This window comes from Sinocyclocheilus rhinocerous, unplaced genomic scaffold, assembly GCF_001515625.1.
Source record: "Sinocyclocheilus rhinocerous isolate Xijiao unplaced genomic scaffold, SAMN03320098_v1.1 scaffold769, whole genome shotgun sequence".
NCBI classification, from domain to species: domain Eukaryota; kingdom Metazoa; phylum Chordata; class Actinopteri; order Cypriniformes; family Cyprinidae; genus Sinocyclocheilus; species Sinocyclocheilus rhinocerous.
The window spans coordinates 483,106-505,018 of record NW_015636562.1 but is presented as its reverse complement, the minus strand read 5'-3'; the positions used below and the strand labels follow the sequence as shown (position 1 = coordinate 505,018).

At 42.0% G+C, this 21,913-nt stretch overlaps 2 protein-coding genes across 6 annotated transcripts in view; one reads left to right on the top strand and one right to left on the bottom strand.

Moving 5' to 3' along the window:
* The window catches only part of arid1b (AT-rich interactive domain 1B), a 95,143-nt gene extending 78,150 nt beyond the window's left edge, over positions 1-16,993 (top strand). For 4 of the 5 annotated variants that reach the window (XM_016562560.1, XM_016562562.1, XM_016562563.1 and 1 more), the window contains 10 exons: positions 2,838-3,047; positions 4,408-4,621; positions 7,183-7,321; positions 7,432-7,586; positions 12,962-13,094; positions 13,194-13,313; positions 13,398-13,476; positions 13,590-14,352; positions 14,431-14,561; positions 14,742-16,993. In XM_016562560.1, the coding sequence (XP_016418046.1) occupies positions 2,838-3,047; positions 4,408-4,621; positions 7,183-7,321; positions 7,432-7,586; positions 12,962-13,094; positions 13,194-13,313; positions 13,398-13,476; positions 13,590-14,352; positions 14,431-14,561; positions 14,742-16,493 (3,696 nt within the window). In that variant the 3' untranslated portion in view covers positions 16,494-16,993. The remainder of the gene's footprint in view (positions 1-2,837; positions 3,048-4,407; positions 4,622-7,182; positions 7,322-7,431; positions 7,587-12,961; positions 13,095-13,193; positions 13,314-13,397; positions 13,477-13,589; positions 14,353-14,430; positions 14,562-14,741) is intronic. The other variant, XM_016562561.1, reaches the window with a different exon arrangement.
* tmem242 (transmembrane protein 242) overlaps positions 16,779-21,913 on the bottom strand; it is a 5,730-nt gene continuing 595 nt past the window's right edge. The window contains exons 2-4 of the mRNA XM_016562568.1: positions 20,724-20,824; positions 18,833-18,970; positions 16,779-18,725 (exon numbers count right to left, since the gene is read on the bottom strand). Of these exons, the coding sequence (XP_016418054.1) occupies positions 18,612-18,725; positions 18,833-18,970; positions 20,724-20,824 (353 nt within the window). The 3' untranslated portion in view covers positions 16,779-18,611. The remainder of the gene's footprint in view (positions 18,726-18,832; positions 18,971-20,723; positions 20,825-21,913) is intronic.

Below are 21,913 nucleotides of genomic sequence, written 5' to 3'. Positions count from 1 at the left end.
GCGAGCGCTGAATGGATAAACACTGGCAAGAATTAAAAAGTAATGCAATTTATAAACTTTAAGTGACGATGTGACACTGCCTCGATTGTGCAAGTGACAATTCCTGTGTCAACTGTGCAGCGTGCAGACAGCTCGCTTATAGACAAACGTGATGTAGTGATTTGAAGCCATTTGCGTATTTTGAGAGAGGAAGAGAAAGTGCGCGCGGTGATTCACTCACACTGTTTGTGAAATTACGTCTCACACAAGGTTTTCAAATTGCTTTATAAGTTATTTAATGGAGAAATATGGAGGTGAGTACCTCACCTTCAGCATTATATTTATTTTACCCGCGCAGGACAGAGACTGAGACGGTGCTGCTGCATGTCGTGCCAAACCTCTCATTGCAGCGTCATCAGCTTGAGATCGGCCTTTTTAGAGACCGCCGATCAAACATCCCAACGTGATTATCAGCCGATAGTGATCGGTAGCCGATCAATCAGAGCACCCCAGAAATCAGTTATTATTGTTTTGTGAGGATTTAAAGGGTTAGTTCACCCCAAAATGAAAATTCTGTCATTAATTACTCATCCTCATGTCGTTCCAAACCCGTAAGACCTTCGTTCATCTTCGGAACACAAATTAAAATATTTTTGATGGAATCTGAGAGCTCTCTGACCCTCCATACCCTCAACTGTAATGTACTTTATTCAACAATTCTTCTCCCCCGAGTTACTGTCTTCCGCCATTTTGGAGAGTATCACAACGCATACGCACGCTTTACCCTAAGTGTAAACAACGCTGATTACGCCGATTACGTTCATGCGCGTGCTTTCCCCCTGAACGTAAACAACGCCGATTACGTTCTTGGGTACTCTCCATAATGGCAGAATACGTGATTTGGAGGAGAAGAAATGTTGTAATAAATAAAGTCATTTCTTTTTGTTTTCTTAGCGCACAAAAAGTATTCTCGTAGCTTCGCAAAATTGAAGTTGAGCCACTGATGTCACATGGACTGTTTTACCGATCTCCTTGCTACATTTCTGTCTGGGAACATCAGTTGCGTTGCTGTCTATGGGAGGGTCAGAGAGCTCTCAGATTCCATCAAAAATATCTTAATTTGTGTTCCGAAGACGAACGAAGGTCTTACGGGTTTTGAACGACATGAGGATGAGTAATTAATGACATAATTTTCCTTTTGGGGTGAACTAACCCTTTAAGCTCCGAATCATAGAAATGTTCAGCAATGTGATGACTCGTAATGTAAAGTTAAAACACTTTCAACCTGGACACTGTCCGCCGTTGACTTTTCAAAGCACAGCCAGGGATTATTAGACAGTTTGCATAACATGTTACTTGGCTAGTACCACCTTAAAAACTGGAAAAAACATTTAAGGAGTTTCATGGATTCTTTGTACAATCCACATTAAAGGGTGTCTCTTTTGAGTCTCTTGATTGTATTAAAGGGATAGTTCTCCCAAAAATGAAAATTCTGTTACTAAATTACAAATCCATTACTCATCATCATGTCATTCCAAACCCATAAAACATTCAGGTTACACTTTATTTTAAGGTGTCCTTGTTACAGTGTAATTATACATTTAAGTACCGAGTAATATTAATTAACTACATGTACTTACTATATGGGTAAGGATTAGGGCTTGGTTTAAGGTTACTTGCATGTAATTATGCATAATTTATTGTTATAATAATAGTAAGTGCATGTAACTTGTGTAACAAGTACACCTTAAAATAAAGTGTTACCGACTTTAGTTCATTTTCAAAACAAAACGGAAGATATTTTAATTAAACCTGAGAGATTTCTGTCCCTCTGTTGATTCAACCAATACATTAACACTTCAAAAAAGTTTATAAAGACAACATAAAAGTGATCCATATGATTTAAGGGGTTTAATCTAAGACATGATTATGTTATATGGTGAACAGATTTAATTAATAAGCGTTTATTCTCATATAAACATTGATCAGGTCAGTGCACTTACATCATATATGGTAAACGGAAGTTCAGCTGTGTTTGCTTTTATGCGTGAAAACCACTTTCAATGACTTTCAATTAAGCGACAGAAATTTCTAAGGTTTCATTACAAATATATTTATTCGTGTTTCAAAGATGAGTGAATGACGGCGAGTAAATGATGACATAAGTAACATTTCTGTGAGAACTAACCCTTGAAATCTGTTCACAGTTTTTTCTCTCAGCATTTTGCAAAATGTTCACAGTAATAGTAGTTCCAGTCACAGTGCTGGGGCAGAGTTGGGGTTAATGTAGTGATACTTTACTTTGCGGAGTAATATAATGGCGCCTACATACTAGACTTTATGCTTCACCAGCAAACACTGCAAATGCATTGATTTCAGTGAACATGGTGCGTCGCAAGGACAGAAGAAAAGAGTTTGTGATGATCTTCCATCATGCAACCAAAACCTTAGAAAAATGTGTCATTATGCACTCTGTTGTAGGCACATGTTAACCAGTGAGAATATCAGAAACATGAGTCAAGTTGTGTTTTCAGAAGTCTATATCCATCAGAGCTGTCTCTAGTGTATATATATCCTAAATCAATGAAATCACCTGCTTGTTTACTTGTACTTTTAAGCACAATATACCATTGACCAATCGCATACATGCATTGTTCAAGCAAAATACTCATGCCTGTCTAAAACAATCAGTTTCAGTGCATCACAATCTGTACTTTCTGGGTAGCTGTCAAAATGGGACATATTGAGCAATGTGGATAGCATTTACTCTTAGGACAAAGAATGATGAGCTAACAGTATGCGTGCGGGGTGTGTCGGTGGCGATACATCTTACTCTCTTCTGTACCCATCCACTCTAGAAGCACATTTTGGGGAACATGACAAACGAGAAGATAACACGGCTGTACGACATGGGCTGTGAGCCGGAGAGGAGGGCATGGGTGGATCGCTACATCACCTTCATGGAGGAGAGGGGCACGCCTGTCCCCAACCTGCCTTCAGTGGGCAAGAAGCCGCTGGATCTGTGCCGCCTCTACCTCTGTGTTCGAGAAATCGGAGGCTTGGCTATGGTGAGTGAAGTCCGCAAAGGCTGTTGCCGCAGCTCTTTTGGGCTCTGTGAGAGTACTGCTGTGTGAGCGTGCTGGGCTTTTAAAGGAGCAGAGCTTTGAAATGCATGTTAAAGAACGGCGAAACCTCTCATATCTGCCTCAACCATCAATCACAGACATCAAAGAATCAGAGGGGGGTTAACTGAGAATGCACTGCACCTGCTGATGGAGTTATTTATTTGCACATGCTTTCTGCATTGTTTTAGCACCCTGGATCTCACACAGGGTTTGTGAAAGAATATTCTACACTAAAAAATAAAATGTAAAATTGGTCTGGATACAGTGACTGCTGCCAAGTTCATAAAATACACAAACTTCCCTTTATATCAGGGATTTGCAACCTTTTTCAGGTTGTGAGTGTTACACTTTATTTTAAGGTGTCCTTGTTACAATGTAATTATACATTTAAGTACTGAGTAATATTAAGTAACTACATCTACTTATTATATGGTTAGGGTTTGGCTAATCTCTATTATGCATAATTTATTGTTATTATAATAGTAAGTACATGTAACATGTAAAAAGGACACCTTGTTACAATAAAGTGTTACCCATTTTCAATGAAATAGTAAGTACATGTTAATTAGTACTTAGTACAAAATTAGTACAATATTACTCAGTATTTATTTAATTACATTGTGACAAGGACACATTAAAATAAAATGTGACCACATAACATATTTATATTGATGCACAAATTGGCTGATTTTGAATATTTAATGCTCATTTCCTCTGTATTTTTGCTGTTAAATTGAATTTTTACACACATTAAAGGCAGAGTAAGCGATTTCTGGATCTGTGCGTCACTCATTTATATAATTTATGATGTTTAACTGACAAAAGCATTAACCAATCTTTTAAATTTTAAATGTACTATTTACTGTTACATTTTAATTTAGGGGGCAGTGAAACATTTAGCTAAACTTTAGCTTCTTTAGCTTTAAGATTAAAGCTTTTGAATGTATTTTTTTTAGCAAAAAATATGTTTCAAAGAGATCAAATAATAAGTAGAAGTTTCTGCAGACCCCTGTTAAAGACCCCTACTTTAAATAAAGCTTTTGTTTACCACCAGCGTTCTGTGGGCGGTAATAGCGCAATGCTAATTATGTCTGGCTAACAGCGATGATGTTTTGTGGATCCTGCGCATTCTATAATGAGTCTCATGTTTATCCAAAAAATAATTGATTTTAGGATGCATATAGCGCCTGGTTAAGTTAAACTGCTGGAGGCACATGAATCAGTCACAGGGTTAGATGGCGGAACTGATTAGTGAATTGATTGCATCCTAAATGCTTTTGATTGAAAATCTCTCCTCGAACAGGTAAATAAGAACAAGAAATGGAGAGAGCTGTCCACCCACCTGAATGTGGGGACATCCAGCAGCTCTGCCAGTTCCCTCAAGAAGCAGTACATCCAATACCTGTTCACCTACGAGTGCAAGGTGGAGCGCGGAGAGGAACCCCCACCCGATGCGTTCACCATGGGAGACAGCAAGAAGCAGCCACAGCAGGCCAAGATCCAGCCACCCTCACCTGGTGAAGAACTTTACAGGATTGCTATGGAGAGAACAAACTGTTAGACTTTAGAAAGACGGCTTATATCCATCAAATCACTGTTAGCTAGGCTTCATGTTTTATGTACTAAAGCGATAAAGCCCAATAAGTCATAGTTTACAGTGATTTTAAAGTAGCTAAGCATGACACAGAGCAGAGCTAAAAGCCCCTTAGTTGTCCCAAAATCATAGTAAAAGCACTGGTTTAGTGGGTTAATTGCTTTTATATATTTGGCAAAGTTTCATTTAAGTAAACACACAGCAACAAAAATATATTGATGATTAACTGATGTAATTAGGTCACAGGTGTGTGTTTAGAGAGTATTTCACAGAGGCTTGAACATGGTTCAGCCAATCATAATCAAGGACCAGAACTATTTGTTTTATAACAGTTTATTCTTGTAGCACCCTGAAATCAACTTTATTTTAGCTTTAGTATTGAACGTTGACAAACTTTTTAATGTGATACATCAAATTGCATGGTTGTTGAGGACAATTTTTCGATTATAACTATTACGAACAACAAAACAAGGAAAAAATCCTATAAACTTACATTCACAGACCTGAGCTGTTTTCTTGAACAGAATATCATACAGAGCTCCCCCAGTCTTTGAAAATGTGGTAACACATTACAATAAGGTTAATTAGTTAACTACTTTAGTTAACATGAACTAAGAATGAACAATAATTCTACAGCATTTATTAATCTTAGTTAAATGTTAATTTTAACATTTACTAATGCATTATTAATATCAAAAGTTGTGCTTGTTAACATTAGGTAATGAATGCACTGGATTGACATGAACTAACAATGAAAACAAAAGAGGACGATATCCGCTTCATCATGCCTAGAGCTGATCCATGCTGGTCACTGAGGAAATACATCAACTTTGCGCTGTCGATCGCCGGATCGGCTTTCACCGTGGACGAAGCGGAGTCCAGCCCGGGGTAGTCACATGTGGTTGCCGCAAGCCCGCGCATTCAAAATAAAAGTTTTTGTTTACATAATATATGTGTGTGTACTGTGAATATTTATTATGTATATATAAATACACCCACATGCATGTATATATTTAAGAAAAATGTGTCATATTAAATATATTTATAAATAATATAAATTATATGAATAAACATATATGCATGTAAATACAGGTAAATATTTTCAAAATATATACATGCATGGGTGTGTATTTATATATACATAATAGTACGCACACATATTATGTAAACAAAAATGTTTATTTTGGATGCGATTAATCACGATGAATCGTTTGACAGCACTAAAATTAAGTAATGGAAATTTATATTTTTATGCCATTCTTCGATTTTTTCTGCATCACTCGGCATGTGGCTCTGGTCTGCCTGCCCTATAATGAATGCAGAGCGGCTCTAGACAGAGCTATAAATATCTGACAGGTGATTGAGTCAAACTGAGACGGACGGGGGGAAGGGGTGAGGAAGAGAGCTGTCAGGCTGCTGGCTTAAGGATTCCCGTCCCCCTCTTCCTAAGGCTAATGATGTCACAGGAAAAGAGAGAGAGAGCTGTCAAACAGCAGGGGAGGGATTCCCTCCGAGAAGATTAATGGGGGAGGAGTGCGGGATAAAAACAAAAGTGACCTCAGCCTGACCCCTCGCTCAATGCAGACCAGTGAGCCAGCACTTTCTCTCTCTACCGCCCTCTCCGGCTCTCTAAATATGCGTAAGGTCATTGGCGGTCACACAGACTGGAAGTATTACAGCATAGCACCGTGTATTGTTTACTTTCAGTGCTGAAAGACGATTTTGTGGCTGGCAGCAGATCAAGGACATGTAAAGCAGACACTCTTTCACTCCCTCGTTCTTTCATCCTGCCCCGATTCTTTTTGTTCCCAGCGCTGAAATCGTTTGAAGTACCTTTTACTGCTCTGAGCTGCGGAGGAAAATGCAAATTGGTTTTATTACTTTGCATCAACTGAGCCGTAGAAATTTCAGACGTTATTAGGATTGGTGTCCTTTTATACCATTGCATTTCTATGGAAATTAATAACTAGTGTATTCAAATGTTATTGGATTATGGAAATGCAGTCTGGGGATTGTAAGATTTAGGTTTCTTTCCCTCGAGCTTGCAAGAAGTGATTAGGACATTGTCGTTTGCTTGTAGATGTATAAAACACCATTTAAGCAGAATCAGAATATTATTTCTTTTTAAAAAGGGTATATATTTAAAAATATTACACAAGCTGTTTTATATGTTTTAATGAGGCTTTTACATTATTTAAATTGAGGCAATATGCAGTTCATTGTATCACTAAGAATCGGTTTTGATTTAGGGAATTGCAAAGCAGTTACAAATATTTTCAGTGCATCTCAATTTACTATTCAATGAATTAAATTAAATAAAAAATCTGTATATGAATTTATTGCATTATTGCAACATTAAGAAAGCATCAAAATGCTAAATGTTTTTTTTCTAAGCCTTACTTTTCACCCCAGAAGTTAATCCTCATTTTTTTGCATATAGTAATTCCTTCATATAATGTACTCCGTTTCTGCTCTGTTCAACAGCAAACTCAGGCTCTCTTCAAGGGCCGCAGACTCCTCAATCTACAGGCAGCAGCACTATGACAGAGATGCCAGGGGACCTAAAGCCGCCTACACCAGCTACCACACCCCACGGACAAGTGACCCCTCAGCCAACTGGCAGGTGGGCTTGCATTATATTATATAGAAGATGCATTATATTTTAGTGTTCGTTACTCATGTATGTGTGTGTATGTATTAATTTGTTGTCCTTGTTTTACCCCACATCTTTAGAAACAGTGGTGTTAGTGTGCAAGATCCGTTCTCTGAAAGCAGTGACCCAGCCTTCCAAAAGCGAGGCCCCATGCATGGAGGAGGAGGCAGCGGAGATGCCACCTCTAGAATGCAGTTTGACACCAGTAAGGATCCCTATGGAGCTGCTAGGAAAGGTGTGTTTCTATTACAATTACCATATGGGGCTGGTTTCACGTTTCTTCTGTCTGCTCACTGCTGCCTCCCAGTGTCTTCCTTTTTTTTTTTTAGAGGTGCATATAAATTATTTTCTTGTACACTGCTGCCATCTAGTGTCTGCAGGTTGAAGCCAGCATGAAATCAAAATTAGCCTAGTTTACTGTCTTTATAATGCATGTTGCTAGAATTATTAAGTGCACTTAATTCTAGGGAAATGTATTATATTTGCATGTGTTATTTTAAATTAAAATGCAATACGTTGGTCCTCTGAAATGACTTTTTGCATATCCCAGTCATCATCTTGATTCTCATCGGAGCGGGGCTTGAATAAATATGACCTGATTCATAGGTCAAAATTTGTATAACCTCCAAGATTGAGCTGGATTAAATTTGTAATATTTAATTTAGTTTTTATTGCTGCTTTTTTTTTTTTACATTTCTTTTCACTATTAGTTATTTTAGTCAATTTCAGTTTTTTAGTATATTTATTTAAATTTTTGTATTTTAAGACTAACATTAATACATTATTAATTTAACCCCTTAGCGGTCAAAGATCGGCGACGGACCCAGATTATTGTTGTTTCACTTTAACAGCACGTTAAACATCACACTCTTACTTGATCTGGACAAACTGTGCATCAGTAGAAAGATTAAAGATTCTAGCTTCGATATTTGACCAGTTTTGATAAAACATTGTTATAGGTGGAGACAAGCCAATGAGCGTCTAAAGCCCAGGTATACGAAATTTGCATATCTGGTCAGTGATAACGTATACTGCACTGAGAAACAGGGCAGAAGCAACAACAACCAGTATTGTGAGGGGGGGCTGCACAGAGATAACGGTGTTAAGCAGCAGTATAACACATAAGATGATGATGGTACACCAATCGAATTAGGCATTGAATAGCAGGAGCTGCACTGAGTACAGGGTAACAACAGTAACAATAGCATATAGGGCTGCGCAGAGTAATTACTGTGCGAGGCAGCAAACACATATGAATAGAGGTAGCATAAGCGTGAATCAGTCACTCACCGGCAGCACTTGGGAGGCTAAGGACTGAGAAGCCTCCTCCTCCCTGATCTTGCATATCACCAGCTGCATTATCTTGATCGGAGGAACGCATACGGCCTGGCTGCTGGCCAGTGCGATGTCAAAGCGTTCCCTTCCAGCTGGGAATGAGACAGGGAGAAGAACAGCGGGCAGTGCGCATTCTTGCTCGTGGCGAACAGATCCACCTCTGCTCTCCCGTAGCAGGTCCAAATCATCCGAACCGACTCGGGATGTAGCCTCCACTCTCCTTGAGGAATCCCCTTCCTCAAAAGCATTTCTGCCCCGCGGTTCAGACGGTTCAGAGACCGGGGATGTGCGCTGCTCTGATGGAGAGAAAGTGACATCACCGAAGCCTCCTCCTCCCTGATCTTGCATATCACCAGCTGCATCTTGATCGGAGGAACGCATACGGCCTGGCTGCTGGCCAGTGCGATGTCAAAGCGTTCCCTTCCAGCTGGGAACTGAGGTTCTGACCACAGCCCTGAAACCGGCATGCCCTCGCACACTCTTCCCCATCCTCGAGTCGACGCGTCCGTTTTGACCACGACACGTGACGTCATCAAGCCCAGGGGAACTCCCCGGCTGAAGAGATCTTTGCGCCACGGCCTCAGGGCTTCGATGCAGCCGTGGGAGACCGCGATGCGCAAACGGTCCGAAGTCCACGCCGTCCAAGGGGCTCGAGATTTCAGCCATAACTCCATAAGCGCATGTGTAGTAAACCCAGATGACATACTGATGCCGCTGCCATGAGTCCCAGCAGCCTCTGACATTACTTCAAGTGATCAGAGCTGCCCAGTCTGAAATGGTGCAGGGAAGACAAAATGGCCGCCGAGCGCTCCCGAGAGAGGCGAGCACGCATCTCCACCGAGTTGAAGCACACTCTCAGATACGTTATAGACTGACTCGGGGCGAGAATGCTCTTACGCACATTCACACATAGCCCCAAGAACTCCAAGTGACGAAACCGTGTGTAATATATGGCTGAATTCGCACCAGGATCTGTTTTATCATCCTGAACGCACGCTTGCAGAGCGCTCTGTTGGGCCTGAGATCTAGAATCGGGCAGAGTCCTGCATCTCTCTTGGGCACCATAAAATGGTGGTTGTAAAATCCGCCCTCTAGCTCACTCGGAGGGACTCGTTCTACCGCTCCTTTTTCGAGCAGGTTGCATACCCTCTTGTCTCAGAACCAGGGCATTTCGAGGCAATGTTAGAGACTTCACCACGCCGTTGAAACCGGGTGGTCTGCATCTGAATTCAAGGGCGTACCCACGCTCTATCACACCGAGTAACCAGCGCGAGATTCCCGGAATAGTTTTCCACGCGCTCAGGGACTGACATAGCGGCTTTAGCGGCTTGGTCGTTGGATGCGCCGGAGAGTGCTGCGCGGCTATAACATGTGTGAGCAGCGGCGATGCACCGCTCTGAGGCGGGGCGAGCGGCGCTACATTGACTGAGTGAGGAGGAAAGAGCTCTTTTGTGCACATGTATGCATTTTTTAATGATCACACACACACACATCAAACACAAATTTGAACAATTTTGAGACAGCTTGGGGGCTGGGCCGATCGCGTAGGCTACTCTTCCCTCCTCTCCGGGCTGTCAGGACGACGGCTTGGCAGCTGACGGTGGGCGGGAGTCACGGCGCGGGCTCCTCTGCTTGCCGTGGTGCCTCTTCCCCTTTACACTTTTCTCCGCACATCCGGCTCCTGGCAGCAGCGGTCGTGGGCCTGGTGTCCCTGCACTGCGATGAGCCATCCGCCAAAGACCTCGATCTCGCGGTCTCCTGCTGGAAAGCGCGCCTCGGCATAACGAGGCTCATTGCTTGCATGGCGCGCATTTTAACCGGTGTGGGCGGCGGCATCTGCGCCTGTCACTACAGACTGTGAATGGCTATACGACCTAGTTGAACACCACTTCGTAGGGGCATGAACAACTGACGTAATAGTCCAGCGAAATCTGGAAGGCTGATAAGACGCACGCCTGGGCATCAGGTGACTCCTCGCCTTCGCGCTTTTCCACGCAGAGGCATCAGGTGACTCCTCGCCTTCGTGCGCTTTTCCGCACAGTCGCATCAGGTGACTCCTTGCCTTCGCACGCCTTTCCAAGCAGGGGCATCAGGCGACTCCTCGCCTTTGCGCGCTTTTCCAAGCAGGGGCATCAGGTGACTCCTTGCCGCTTTACTGCTGGTGAGTGGGTAAGCAACTGAAGCGCTTGTTGCCGCACTGAAGCGGGGGCTGCATATCGCCCTGAATGAGTGAGAGAGCGGAGTCCTCTACACACGGCAGCCGCTGATGTGGGGCTGGTATCATGTGAATGAGAGAGCAGTGTCTTCCAAACACGGCAGCCGCTGATGAGGGGCTGGTTTCGTGTGAATAAGAGAGCAGTGTCTTCCAAACACGGCAACCGCTGATGAGGGGCTGGTATCGTGTGAACGAGTGAGGAGCCAGTGATTGTGCTTTGCACATGGCAGAACGGCGCTCCCAGGCGGGGAGCTGCACACTTTTTAGACAGTGGGTCGTGCGGCATCTGCGGCGACATGAGAACCCTTAGCTCCAGTATCTGCACTCGGCTCTCCGCTCCGCCATGGAAGGGGGACGTGAGAAGCCGGGCTGATGTCCTGCAGGTTCGATGGGTGAGAGGAATGCGGACATTTTGTCGGCATGAACTCATCACCAGAGTCCTTATGGTCCACCACTGATAGAGGGCAGACGGACTCATCTGGCATCTGAAGAAAAATGTCATACTCACCTGAATGCTGCAGAGGAGCGGCAATCCAGGCACCGCCCTCTGATGAGCGTTCGAACCTTATGTGAGCTGTAATAGTTTATAAGCCATATTCTTAGGTTATTCAGCAAAGTGAAGGAGAAGATTCTGACGTAATTGTCGCATGCACCGCATTTTATACTGCCTCTCGAGCGTGTCAGTATTTGCATGCGATTTGCATACTTCACGACAATTGGCCAGTCATTTGGACTGGCGTGAGCCAATAGGACTTCAGGAAAGGTTGGAAGGGAAGGAGTTCCCATAACGGAGAAATGTCTCCGTGATGTCTCGTGAGCGTGTCAGTATTTGCATGCAATTTGCATACTTCGCGACAATTGGCCAGTCATTTGGACTGGCGTGAGCCAACAGGACTTCAGGAAAGGTGGGAAGGGAAGGAGTTCCCATAACGGAGAAATGTCTCAGTGATGTCTCGTGAAAGCTCGAGAGGGAACGAGTCGGTACTGATCATCTGAATTTTAGGATGCACCCTTCCGTTTGAGAAGCACCATTCACCTCCCTCATGCTCGCTAAAAGCCGTAATTACGAGAGTTGTGAGATAAAAGATTTTATTTTATATTTTTATATTACCATTCGCCTCCCTCATGCTCGCTAAAAGTGATTAGAAGTCTGATTAGTTTCCTGATTCGGATAGATAGTTTTAATGAATCAGTTAAAAAAAAAAACGATTCAGAGGTTATTCTACGGTGGAACTGGCTTGTCCACAATTTTGAGCGCTGCACGACAGAATAGATCATGATGTCATCGAGGGTCTTGATCTTATTACCATCTAAAATACTTTTTTTTTTGGTATTTCTATCAGCCAATGATAATTATAAAAGAAAACGTCACGAGCATAGATCAGTGGCCGAGAGCGCATCTGATTGACAGATAAACCACGAGCTCTATCAGTTTTTGTTGTTCTGGTTATTTTGTTTCAGTGTACAGTTTGTTAATATTGTGCAAAGTATACAGTCATAGTAAACTTCATCATTCAGCTGAACTGTCCACATTTATTTTAGACACTGCATGTCTTTAATTCATGCCATAAACGCATGTCCCTGCTGAGCTGTGGGCTATGACTAATTTCACGGGCAAAGCAGACAAAATTACAAATTACGTATCGTCATTTTTTTTTTTATTTTTTTTTTTTACACAAATAAAGATTCATTTTCAAAGTTTGTAATGAAGGCATGGAAATAGTTCAGTAGTTCAGCTTCATTTTCCCATCTGTGTTAGATTTCATTTTTATTTCAGTTTACAACAAAAAAAATTTTTTTTTTTTTTGGTAACAATAATAACACTGCAATCAACTACAAACTGGGATAAAGGTCTAGCTCCATTCTGATATGGAACAACCTCTTTTCACGATTTAAAAAATACCCAATGGATAAAAAATTATGCCCAAAATGTTGAATATTCAAAGAATATTTCAAAGAAATATAAAATATGTTACAATGTTTGTGAATAATCTTTCATGTTGTTTTTAGTTCTGCATATTTTTTTTTCCGTGCAGTTTAAAGTGTTAATTTGTTTTCAGGTGGCTCTGAGCCCTTCATGCCAGGGCAGATGCCAGGTAGTGGCATGCAGGATATGTATCCACGTGGACCGCCCTCAGGGATGGGTATGGGCCCACGACCCCAGTACCCCTACAACCCTGGTTTTGAGAGGAGGTAGGCCAGAACACTTTAACATCAGTTCATGAACTGGAAAAAAAACAATGCAGAAATCAAAATCAGCATTGCATCATTATTTAATGTTTATGTTCACAGGCCAGACCATGTCATGGGTCCAGAGGGGGGAATTGCTCCCCCTGGAAATCAGAACAACATGGTGCCTTCCAATAGTGATCCCAGCATGTTCTCAGGCAATAGATACGCCTCTCATCAGAGGTATAAAGTGATTGCAGTTGACTAGTGTATATGAATGTATTTGGTGTGTGGAGCTAGAGTATAGTAATTTCTGTTTTACTATAGACATGGACATGACGGCTATGGGCAGCAGTACCCTCACAGTATGCCATATGGCGCACATGGGATGTATCCCCAACAGCAGGTCAGTCATCAAATGTGATCAAATATCATCCCTTTTGTGATAATATTGTGGTAAATATTTGTGTTTACCACTGTATTTTTAACTTTAGACACTTTATTTATTTATTTTTACAGGGTTATAAGCGGCCTGGGGAAGGGATGTATGGCCCTCCTACTAAGCGCCATGAGAGTGAAGCCTATGGTTTGCAGTACGGTGGCCAGCAGCCTGACATGTATAGTCAATATGGTTACCCAGAGCACAGACCCATGCAAAGTCCATTCCCCTATACATATGGCCGTGATCGCATGCAGCCAGGTGGGCAGGGACCTCCTCAGCACAGCATGATGAGTGGTGGACCACCCCCATCCTCCAACTCCAGCGGTGGTCCTCAAGGGAACATGTGGCACACCAGGCACGACATGAGTTACCCTTACCCCAGCCGGCAGGCTCATGGGGTCCCCTACCCCTCCATGAGCCGTGGAGATGATCCAGAAATCAGGGCTAGTCAGGACAGTCAGTGGCCTGGTCAGCGTCAATCCCCCTACCCACCACACTCTTTGTCCTCTTCCAGCTCCATGCCCCCCATGGCTAGCCGGCAACCACCTTCTTCCTATCAATCTCCTCCAGCGATGCCAAACCATATCTCTCGAGTCCCAAGCCCTGCACCATTCCCTCGGTCTGTGGGTGGCTCTATGTCACCCAATAAGGCTCATATGATGGCCTCTATGAAACAGATGCAAAAGCCGGGTGGCCCAGGGTCGATGCCAAGCTCTCATAGTGGTCTTCCTGGGCAAGGCTTCCCGACAATCCATCGGGAAGTCACTTACCCACTGGACTCTGTGGAAGCTACGCAGCCTCAGCTTAAACCTCGCCGAAGGTTAACATCCAAAGAAATTGGTAAGAAACTCTCTTCCAGTAATAACTTTTGAATAGTATGGTTATGACAAGGTTATAACCATGCTTATGTATCTTAAGGCACACCAGAGGCTTGGCGTGTGATGATGTCCCTGAAGTCTGGTTTGCTTGCTGAGAGCACATGGGCCCTGGATACTATAAACATCCTGCTTTATGATGACAACACAGTGTCTTCCTTTGGCCTGTCTCAGGTAAGTGTGTACCAGGCACTAATTGGCTGTAAGGCTTGGGTTCAGAGGTTAGGAAATTAATGCAAAAGTCTTATTGCTGTTGCAATTTTTTGGTCGTATTAAATAACAGTTTCTAAGAAATGATAGGTGTATATACTTTGATAATGATTGTATTGGGTTTTGTGTCTTTTCCTTTTCAAGATGCCCGGTTTCTTGGAGCTCATTGTGGAATATTTCAGAAGGTGCTTAATAGAGATCTTTGGGATCCTTGAAGAATATGAAGTTGGAACAGAGGGTCAGAAAACTCTTCTTGGTCCATGTTCGGAGCCCTCAGAAACAGAGCAACCTTCCAAACAAGACTTAAAAAGACAATCCAGTACAGAACATGTGGGGAGATTAGATGTGGAGCCTGAGAAACCTCAGCCAAGCAGCTCAGCAGCAGCACTCAATATGGAGAAAAGGGAAGACTCTCCCGAGGGTAAGGCCGACACTGCTAAAGAACCATGTCCTCCAGTGGAGCCCAGACCCAAGCAAGCCAGCAAGTATGACAAACTCCCAGTGAAAGTTGAGGAGAGAGAGGCTGTGGCTGATTGTGTGGAGGATCGATCAGAGCTGCTAGGCCTGGCCGGGGAGTTCACCAGCGGGCTTCTGCATTGGAAGGCAGGCGGAGGGGACTCCACTGCCCATATCCAGACCCATTTCGAGAAACGTAGGGAAGAAGAAGCAAAACAGAAGCTCTTAGAGAATCAGGAAGGTTCACAGGCACCAGGACAAGAAACGGTTGAAGAGGAGCACGGGAGGGAAGAGGAACTGAAAAGAGAGCTTCCAGGGCCCTCAGAGGAGAACTTGACAGCCACTGTGGATGACATGCTACGTTCTCGTCCAGGGTCCTTATCAGGAGGTGAAACCCAGACATCATTCCCCTTCCGCAACAGAGAGAACCAGAGCAGCATTACTTTGCTGGAGGATGAGCCCCGATGCTGGGATGAAGCACCTCTTTCAGTCGCCGAGGGCTGGCAGGATGAGTTGGCCAAGCGCTGCATCTGTGTGTCCAATATCATTCGTGGACTCTCCTTCGTCCCGGCCAATGACAGCGAATTGGCTCAGCACCCAGGTTTAGTGCTCATTCTCGGAAAACTTGTGCTTCTGCATCATGAGCACCCTAAAAGGAAAAGGATGCTGCCGACCTACCAGCGAGAGGAAGAGCGAGGTCTGGCTTGCAGCAAGGACGAATGGTGGTGGGACTGCCTTGGTGCCTTGCGTGAGAACACCTTGGTCACCCTTGCCAACATTTCAGGACAGCTAGACCTGTCTATCTATCCGGAAAGTATCTGCCTTCCAATTCTGGACGGGCTGCTCCACTGGATGGTGTGCCCTTCGGCGGAGGCCCAGGACCCCTTTTGCACGGCAAATGGCTTCTCCTCACTCACACCGCAGAGGCTGGTGCTGGAGTGTCTGTGCAAACTGAGCATCCAAGACTCTAACGTTGACCTTCTGCTGGCCACGCCTCCTTTTAGCAGACAGGAGCGCTTCTTTGCCACATTAGTGCGGCACGTCGGTGAGCGAAAGAGTCAGGTGTGCCGCGAGATGGCCGTAGCCATTCTCTCCAATCTTGCACAGGGCGACCCCACAGCTGCCCGAGCCGTTGCCCTGCAGAAGGGCAGCGTGGGAGCCTTGATAAGCTTCCTAGAGGACAGCGTTTCCATGGCACAGTATCAGCAGAGCCCTCACAGTCTCTTGCACATGGGACACCCCACCCATCCCGAGCCACCCAGCATCAACATGATGTGCCGGGCCGTCAAAGCCCTGCTGGCCATGGCCCAGGTGGAGGAGAACAGGCCTGAGTTTGTGCTCTACGAGAGCAGGCTTCTTGATATCTCGCTGTCCTCCATGCTGAACTCTGGCGTGGCGGCCATCCTGTGTGAGGTACTGTTTAAGCTCGGCCGCTCGTGACAGGCACAAAGGAGCGGGAGCCTAGAGTGCCATCATGGGAACGTACAGTACGGCTAAGCTGAGCCACAGAGATCACACAGAACTGTCGGTGTTATATTTTTATTTAAGGAAAAGAACACAATCGTTTTTACATACAAATGAATATATAGAGAATATATATAGCTCCTCTGCCCCATTTCCCAGTTTTCATTTTGGATTTTTAAATGATTTTAATACGGATATTTAATACTTGGGTCTTTTTGTTTTTTTTATTTGTTTCGTTTTGTTTCATCTGTGTATTTTCTTTCGTTTGTTTTAACCAAAGTTGGCATCTGATACCGTTAGTTTTTAGAGTATTTTGCTCTCAGAATGTTTTTAATTGTTTTGATGCAGTGTTTCGTTTGTTTTCTTGTGGGACTTTGTTTATTCGGGGAATGCAAATTTATTTAAATTGTGAGACATGTTGTAGATAGAATTTCTCTTGAAATGTGCTGCGATAAAAGAACAAAAAAAAAAAAAAACTGATTTTAAGACATGTATACAGCTCTGAAAAAAAGCATTGTGCAATAGATTTAGCTGGCTCAGAGGGGAGATAATGAAATGTGAATGACCACAGGCAATGTTCTGATCTGACCACCAGTATTGTGCACTGTTTCACCACACCAGTATCTGAGGGTCAAGCGAGTGTTGGTTCTAAACTGACTTGCTGCCATATTAGTGCAGCCACAGAGGGTCCTCTCTCTGACGGCGAACTCAAAGTGCTTCGGTTACCCCTCTTCTCTATTCTATATCCACGGGTCGATTTGTATATAGGAACTGTACATTAAATGGGCCCCTTTTCACATTTTTTTTTTTCCTCCAAGAGATGTGGTATTATACAAAGTGAGTAGTTTATGCTACATGCTATTGGCATTTTGCAAATAAATATTAAGTCATTGTTTTCAGGTGAGGATAGTCTTGAAACGTGTAAGGGGCCGTTCACACAGGGTGGGTTCTTGCATTTGATCTGCGCTATTTTTATTTAATTGTTGGTCATACGTGCACAACAGATATTATTCGGTGGTTGTGATGCACCTTGCTGTTTTTGGTTTCTAAGATGCCGTTGAAGTTGAAATGCATATTTTGAAACGCTGCACTGCAGAAAACATGTCGGTTTTACAACAGTGGCCCAGTCAGGTGAATTCGGGTGCTGGAAAAGCATCTCCAGTGGATCGAGCATGTATATTAGCAACTGTATATGGGAACGCATAAACACACCTGTTCAGTTCCCCCGTTTTTAATGCAAGCATTTGTCCTGTGTGAACGCTCCCCAAAGACTTTCCTGTGTGTCCTATAATGGAGTTCGGTGTGACAGAGATAGCAATGGCTCCCGCTAATGGCCTTAGATTTTGGAAAATACAGGCTAACTGAAAGACGTCCGATGGCATAAATGTAATTCAATGTGAAAGTTACCCCAAAATGATTTTAACAGAAAATATGTACAACTCTTTATGTAAGCTCTTTTTGCTCCATATGATTTGATGACCATTGTTTATTCAGTATAAAGTCTTTATACATGTTCCACATGCTAAAAGTAAATGTACATGAAATTTGGTCGAGCACTGTGAACGTTGTTTTTCAGTGTTGTGTTATTTTTGTATTTTTTTGTCAAGAGTGGCCAAAAAAGTTACCGAACCATGTATATCCTCAATATTGTATTATTTAAAAGCAAGTTAAGGATGATTGGTGCATTTTTTTCCTGTCTACCCAGTGCTCTGTGCTGCTTGTCACATATACAGTTTAACCAGATTACATGACTCTCAATGCACAGAAAACACTAACATTGAGGGCTGTCGTTCTGCAGCTTTTCTTTAATCACTGCAGGGCACATGTGTTTGTCCTCAGTCCCTTTTCAAAGTCAAAGTCTCTTGGCTCAGGCCTTGTAAATTCCAGTGTGGCACAAGAAGTTAAGGCAGACAACCAAGTTGAATCTTTCCGGCCTTCAATGAGGCATTCTCCAGTGCTGTGACCATAAACTTGATACTTGTTGCTTGATCTAAAATGGCCGATTTTGGCTCACACTTGACCAAGCTGACTATCTGAAAAATATTTCAGTTAAGTTAAGGCTGTCCGTTTTTAATAATAGATTGTAAATTCTTCTCATTTTGACTCGAAGATGGAATTCCAGTCAAATGGAGCAGAATTCTCCTGAGCCTCTTCATTTTTGGGGATGGCGGGAAAAATGGACTGCATTTTCTGACGAAATTCCTTCAGCTGCCATAGAGGAATTATATATATCAAACAGTAGATGCAGATTATAGTGAGAAATAGATAAAGTGGGCACATGGCATTTAAAAGCATCACTTTAAGCAGGTACGTACGCTGTGGATACCCAGGGCCTTCCAAACGGTGAAGCTCAGGAGACCAACTCCACACCAGACGTAAAGTGAACCCCATCCCAACGCCCGCAATGCTAACGCCGCGCCGCTTTCTGGCACCGCAGCAGTTCCTATCACACCCTGAACACATCAAAAGAAAAAGAGGGTCATTTACTGCAGATCTCGTATTTTACTAAAGTATTTTGTTCAGTATGCTTACGCTTACAAGCTATTAAAGTATATCATAATGCTTTTTTTTTTTTTTGCTGCAATAACAGACACCGTTTAAATTTTCACAACCAAACCAGCATTAAAAAGTAAATGGGGTCAATTTTGAATTAATCTTGACTTCACAAAACCCCATTTTTTTTCTCAGATTTCAGGAGTAAAAAGCATTGAACACATCTGCAACCACACTTAATATTCCCCCTCCAAAATATAAAAGGTTATAAAAAATCTGATTCTTCAGACGAAAAAAAAAAAACAAGCAGATAAACTTGCACTGGTGTACAAGTATCATATACAGGTATGCATTTAATTATATTCTGAAATGAAGTAAAATACCGGTAAACATTGCAAAACATTTACAAACATTAAAAAAAAAAATATAAACATTTTAGCTCCACAACAAATTATTTAAATGCAACGGTATTCAACAGATATAAAAATATAGTGTAGGTATAAAACAAACATAAATCTGGGATTCATTACAAACAGCATTAATTATAAATGCCAAATTATTTTAAAGAGAACCAAACTACTGTTAAGTTGCTTTAGAATATAAGCAGCAGCACGTTTCAGATGATTAAAAAAAAAAAGCAAAGTCCTAAAAAAAACGCTGCTCTGCCCACCCTCAAATTTGTATTATATTCCTACACCTCTATATATGACTTGAGTCCCTCCATCAATTATGGGAGATTTCTGTCTGCCTGGCAAAATCTTTCTGCCTAAGTCTAATCACTTAGAGGAAAAAATAACATCACATATATCCTCAACAAGCTACACATTTTGAGAGATCATTCATGTCCATATCACAAACTCTGCAGGACAAGCTGATACTGTGCCACAGTGACACTGCCCTGAGGACATAACAGGTCTAGTTACTAGTCAATAACTAGTCAAGTGATTTGTCATTAAAGGAACCGGGCAAGACATATGATCCGTCGCGTCACTGACCTCATATTGGATTTAGCCACTTAAAAAGCATTTTTGGCAAGACATGTGTTTACTGATGTGAGATAGTGGTCTAAAAATAGCAATGCAAAAAAAACAAAAACAAAGAGGCCTCTGTTAATTTCTGAGTTTATGTTCAAAACAAGTCATAAAATGGAATCGTTGTCAGCATTTACGCAATGTCTAATTCTGTGAAGTTAGCAGACCTCAGCCTGCCATGCTCTACTGATTAGATGAATAACCAGAGCAAAAACAGCTTCCGAGAAAGAAGAGAACGATTTCTGTAAGCAGAGGAGCACTATGACGCCACATTTTCAAAATACTTTAGGACTACGAGGACTAATATAACACACTAAATGAGACTGAAAAAAAAAAAACTTTTGATGATAGAAAAAATAATAATACTAAAAAAAATTATGGTAACACTTTACTTAAAGCCTTTATGTGCAATGCATTATAAAAGTAGTTTTAATGCATTAATTATGCCTTGTAATGCACCTTATAATGCATTACACCATTTAATAACCCTTGCATTATACATAAAGACTTTAAGTAAAGTGTTACCAAAATTATTTTACAACAGTTGTTGTAATTTCTTCACTTATATGGCATTTAAATCCTTATTTTCACGAAATTCCAAAAGACCACCATTGATTTTCAGTGTGTAGTTGATGCATGTTAGTACTAAATGTCAGTGATGTATTGCAGAAAAGCTTGATACCTTATTGAACCACTCGGGACTCTTCTTCTTAGCCATGGCAAGGGTGCAACCGAACCCTGCAATCATACCTGCTGTGGCTACAGTAGTGAGGAAAGCACCACCTGAATAAGAGACAACAGACTGAGGTCAACATTTGTCTGGACAATAATATATACTATATATAATATATATAGCTACTGGATTAAAGACAAAGTTAAAGCAGAAGGAATCATGTACTACAACTGCACTGCTGTATTTAGTGAAATACTTCTTCGAGGCATCATTAACTAACACTGACTGCAGCACATTTTGGGTTTGTTGGCAGAGAGTGCAGGTCCAGAGCCAGACTCATGCATGCATCATCTACAGCCCACATGAAGTAACAGCACCATGACAAACGCATAGAGCGCAAACAGAGCAGAGGACCATAGAAACTGATTTTAGTGTACTGTATAAAGAGGTTTGAGGATGTTAATCGATGGTATGCTTCTGTGATCTATCATTAATTTTAAGAAAATCATATTTAATTGCTGAATGATGAGTTACACTATCATGATCCTGACGAGAGAGTAAATGTTACCATAGTCAGAAATTAAATAAACGATTGCGCAAAAAAAGGCACTGAAAATCTTACCTAGAATTTGACATAATATAAACAATACAACATTGTAAGAATTAATTAAAAAGATGCTGATAATACACCATTTTAAATGGATAAAAATGCCCTCATGAACGCAATACCTAAACGCAAATTGTTTATTTTTAACTACCAACAACAACACTAACAAAAAAAAAGTTTGATTTGATTGAAAATGTTTAATTTGTTATTACTCAATCGTATTTCCAGCACATTTGGAATTTGTAACTTTTGCATATCTGTTCGGAACAGACGACTCTCGGTTCAATAATCCGGCGAGTTGTTGTTTAGTAGTTAGTAGTAGTTCATAATTGCTCGGATCGATTCAGTTCGACTCGTAAGGACCTCTGGCTTGTTAACAGGTTCACTAAAAAAATTCGACTCCGAGAAAGATTTGTTCACGAAACGTACATCACTATTTACTAATTAAAAGTACCACAATTGTAGAATGTGCGAATGTGGACTCAACCGTCTTCATAAATTATTTGTGACCCTGGAGCACAAAACCAGTCATAAGTAGCACAAGTATATTTGTAGCAATAGCCAACAATAAATTGTATGGGTCAAAATTATC